Source organism: Coffea arabica, chromosome 4c (assembly GCF_036785885.1).
Source record: "Coffea arabica cultivar ET-39 chromosome 4c, Coffea Arabica ET-39 HiFi, whole genome shotgun sequence".
Lineage (NCBI taxonomy): Eukaryota > Viridiplantae > Streptophyta > Magnoliopsida > Gentianales > Rubiaceae > Coffea > Coffea arabica.
Window position 1 is genome coordinate 8,762,683 of NC_092316.1, and position 4,117 is coordinate 8,766,799.

General features: G+C 36.2%; 1 protein-coding gene across 1 annotated transcript; it reads left to right on the forward strand.

Moving 5' to 3' along the window:
- The first annotated feature begins 1,230 nt into the window (after window positions 1-1,230).
- On the forward strand, window positions 1,231-3,780 carry LOC113741767 (uncharacterized). Its single transcript, XM_027269388.2, has 5 exons — window positions 1,231-1,367; window positions 1,527-1,767; window positions 1,884-2,092; window positions 2,290-2,377; window positions 2,952-3,780. The coding sequence occupies exons 1-5, from the start codon at window positions 1,359-1,361 to the stop codon at window positions 3,467-3,469; spliced, it is 1,065 nt and encodes a 354-aa protein (XP_027125189.2). The 5' UTR covers window positions 1,231-1,358; the 3' UTR covers window positions 3,470-3,780.
- The last annotated feature ends 337 nt before the right edge of the window (window positions 3,781-4,117 follow it).

The following is a 4,117-nucleotide window of genomic DNA, read 5'->3' on the forward strand; positions in this document are numbered from 1 at the left end:
TAGTCAAGTGCATGTACGCTTTCTTTTTAGCCTTCACAAATTCTGATAAACTCCAAAACTAAAAACCAAATCTGATGACGTCAATAAAAATTGTTGAAACGCATGAACGGACGGCTGGCAATTGTTGTGAAAGTCCAAATAATGCAGCGTAAAGTAACACCTGAATATCTCCAAAAGAGTGAGTGCACACTGCAGACCCGACCACAGTGCACCGAAGTTCCCAAGTCGCAAGCGTCGTGGCGCGTGCACGTGCCATCTCTCTGATTGCCACGTCAGTTATGATGACGATAATCAGTGCTCTCTAGATCTGATGGCCAAGAATGCCAACAACCTCCCCATACTCGCCTTTTCCAGTTTAGAAAATCGTGCCTTTTATTTAATTTTTTTTTTCCATTTTTTCATTTTTTTCTGAAATTTAAAATTTTAATAAACTACTTATGGAGTCCTGAACTATTTCAAAGGTCAATCGTTTTGCCACTCATCTATTTCGAGTTATAAATTTATTCCTCAATAGTATAGCTGTCAATGTTGATGCACGCACCCAAATTCGCCCATTAATAAATAGATTTGGATATAAATTTTAGTTGAATCTAAATGAGTGACCATATTGAATCCATTTAATCGCGGAGTATTAAGTAGATGGATTTGGTTCACTCGTTTAGACTCATTTAAGATTAAATATAGATTCAAACTCAATTACTAAGGGGTGCTTAGTTGGTAAATTTAAATGACTCACCAATTTAATAATTAAATTCTAAATTTACGAGAAATATTTATTGTTCTTCTCCTTTTCTGCGTCATTCCTCCTCTCTTCTTTTTCTAAGAGTCTTGTGAACCCTTCAAATGTTGTGTTAATCAACTTATCATACTAATAAATAAACTATTTTAAAATTATCGTAAAAGTGACATCATTTGAAACTTGTTATGATCATTATTTTGGTTACTATGAGCAAATTTTGTTGTATTTCCTTTTTTATTTAGGTAAAAATATTTATTCACTAACTTGGTATGCTTTTAATTTTCTTTGTAACAACCAATTACTTTTCTTGCCAAACAAAATGCAAGAGAAAAAAGGCAAGTAAAACTTTAAATTGACCATAAATGATTGATTTTCCATAAAATATATTATTGAGGGATCAATTTAATATTTAAAATAGATGTGGGGTCAAAATTGATAATTAGAATAAGTAAAGTACTCCTCAAGTAATTTATCCGCCCAACAAAACCCCAAGAAAATGCTTAAAAAGTTAGTGGAAGAGAGGAGGGTATAGAGTTCGTGAAGTTTGTGTCTCTTGTGAGGTGTGACTCCCCAAGCTTATCATAATCAGCTCATTCCATTCCCCCCACCGGAAAACCCCATGGGAGAGGTATGTGTGTTTCAGCTCTCTTTCCTCTCCATCCAAATTTGATAGAAAGTATTGGAAAAAGCCCATCATGATTTTGGATATTTTATGATTGCTTGTAGTCCATTTCATTTCGTCATTGGAAAAGAGATATGCATGATTTTGATTCTTTCTTGATTGTAGGAAGAGAAGAAGCCCGAGGAAAAGAAGCCAGAGGAAGCTAAGGTGGTAGAGGGAGACAAGAAGGATGAAGCACCAAAAGGTGATGAAAAGAAAGCGGCCGCCGTGGAATCCAAAGACAAAGACAGCCCGCCAGCTGCTGCTGCCCCTGTTACTCCGCCGCCGCAAGAAATCATTTTACAAGTCTACATGCATTGTGAAGGATGTGCTCGAAAAGTTCGCAGATGCCTCAAAGGCTTTGATGGTGAAAGATCTTTCGGTTTATTCATATAATTTTTTTTAACTCTAATGCTTTGAATTTTTTTTGGTTATAAATATATTGGTTTTTATATTTTATAAATGTTTTGTAATGTTTATCAGGAGTGGAAGATGTTGTGACTGATTGCAAGGCAAGTAAGGTGGTGGTGAAAGGTGATAAGGCAGATCCACTCAAGGTTTTGGAGAGGGTTCAGAGGAAGAGCCACCGCCAAGTGCAGCTTCTTTCTCCGATTCCGAAGCCGCGGCCACCGGAGGAAGCCAAGAAGGTTGAAGAGAAAGAAGTTCCTAAACCTGAAGAGAAAAAAGAAGAGGTTTTCTAATTTCTTTCAACATCTTACCCCATTTTTTTGCTTTAAATATTTCACATCAATACTTTCCACATTTTATCATTTTGATTTTATTTTTGAGGGTAGGTAAACTCTTTTTTTTTTTTTTTTCTTGTCAAACGATAACAGAGGTAAACTCATGTTTTTGGTGTTTCACTTTTTCCCTTTTTTTTTTTTTTTAGCTTCCTGTGATTACTGTAGTTTTGAAAGTTCACATGCATTGTGAGGCTTGTGCTCAAAAAATGAAGAAGCGTATACAGAAAATGCAAGGTAATTTCATTTTCTTTTATATTTAAATTTGCATTTGCATTTTGTAATTTTTTAAATTGCCCTGTATATCTGGTCTTTTTGTCTATGAAAATGCATTTCAATTATGCTTTTCTCTTACACTTTTCAGCTTTATTCAGAAAGTAGACACGTATAATATTAGGAGTAGACACGTATTATCTAATCATGCTCTTTACCCCTTTCAGCTGTGTTTGCAAAGTAGAGGATAATTTTCATTTCTTTTTGAATCTCCAAATTTAGCAATGTGTGTCAATGTTTTTTATGGTATAATATTCTTAACCCTTTTTTTTTTCTTTTTTTTTACAACCTATGCATTCTTAAGTGGATTAAAATATTCAAATGCTCCGGATTTTGTTGAATTCCTTAGAATTGAAGTCAATCCGTAGTCTCTCTTACCTTTTCTTTTCTAATTTGTTGACAGTTTTTTTGGTTCAATGCTCTTAACAACGAGTCGAATCTTGTACTTTCTTGGATTCCATCCGTATCAATAATGTAAAGATCAATTATAATAATGAATTGAATCTAATTTGATCCCATTAAAATTCTCCAATTACAGGAGTTGAAAGTGTACAGCCAGATCTAAACAGCTCCGAAGTGACTGTCAAAGGGGCATTCGAGCCACCTAAGCTGGTTGATCTTATTTACAAGGGGACAGATAAACATGCTGAAATTGTTAAGGTAGAACCTGAGAAAAAGGAGGAAGAGAAACCTAAGGAAGGAAAAGAAGAGGCAAAAGCCGACGGTGGCGGCGAAAAGGGGAGCAAGAAAGGTGAAGATGATGGCAAAAAAGCCGAAAAGGAAGACGGTGCACCGCCTCTGGGCGGCGGCGGTGAAGAGCAGCCGCCAAAACAAGAAGCTGGACAAGAAGGAGGTGATCCTAAATTGGAAATGAAGAAGAATGATTTCTACTATTATCATCCGCAAAACCATCATCAGAATGATTTCTACTATTATCATCCACAGAACAATCATCAGCTTCATCATCCAGCCTATGTTCAAGAATCTTATGGATATCCAGCGTATCCTCCACAGATGTTCAGTGATGAGAACCCTCATGCATGCTCTGTAATGTAAATGATGAGAAAGACGAGGGGTAAAATTGGGAGGGACGTTGCACATGGGGTTGGAATGTCCATGGCCCCCTTCATCCTTGACACCTTGATGTGCTCCACATGTGGCCCTGTCTGGGGTCCTTTAGCATAAACCTAATCTGCAGGGAAGCTGTAGAATTTTGTGAGGGCCGGCTTTGTACCATCTTGTTTTCTTTATTAGCAGTACTATATATATATATATATAAACTCTGTTGCATACTTGAAATAAATAATTTACATAAGACAATGGTATATAATTAATATATAGTATATGGTTTAATTCTTGTACTTGAATTTCATATTGTTCTTTCTTAGCTGGTATTATTAATTAAGTAAGTGGTTTTGTTAGAACTGTTTTTTGCTTTCTTGATTCTCTTGATGATGGTAGGTGGAAACTGCATTGTCTTCTATTGCACTGTATGGGTAAGTGGGGACTTCCAGTAAGGTATGGGCCATGTGTTAAATAAGTGACTGAGATGCTGCACCTTTCATTGCAATCATCAACACCTCAAATCAGAAGGGTGGGTGGCAAATGGCAATGGCTTTAATTCCTTGAAAGCTACACTATGAATGGTCCTAACGTTGTGTTATGAGATTTTTGTCTCGCACATATGGATTTGGGATCAAAGTT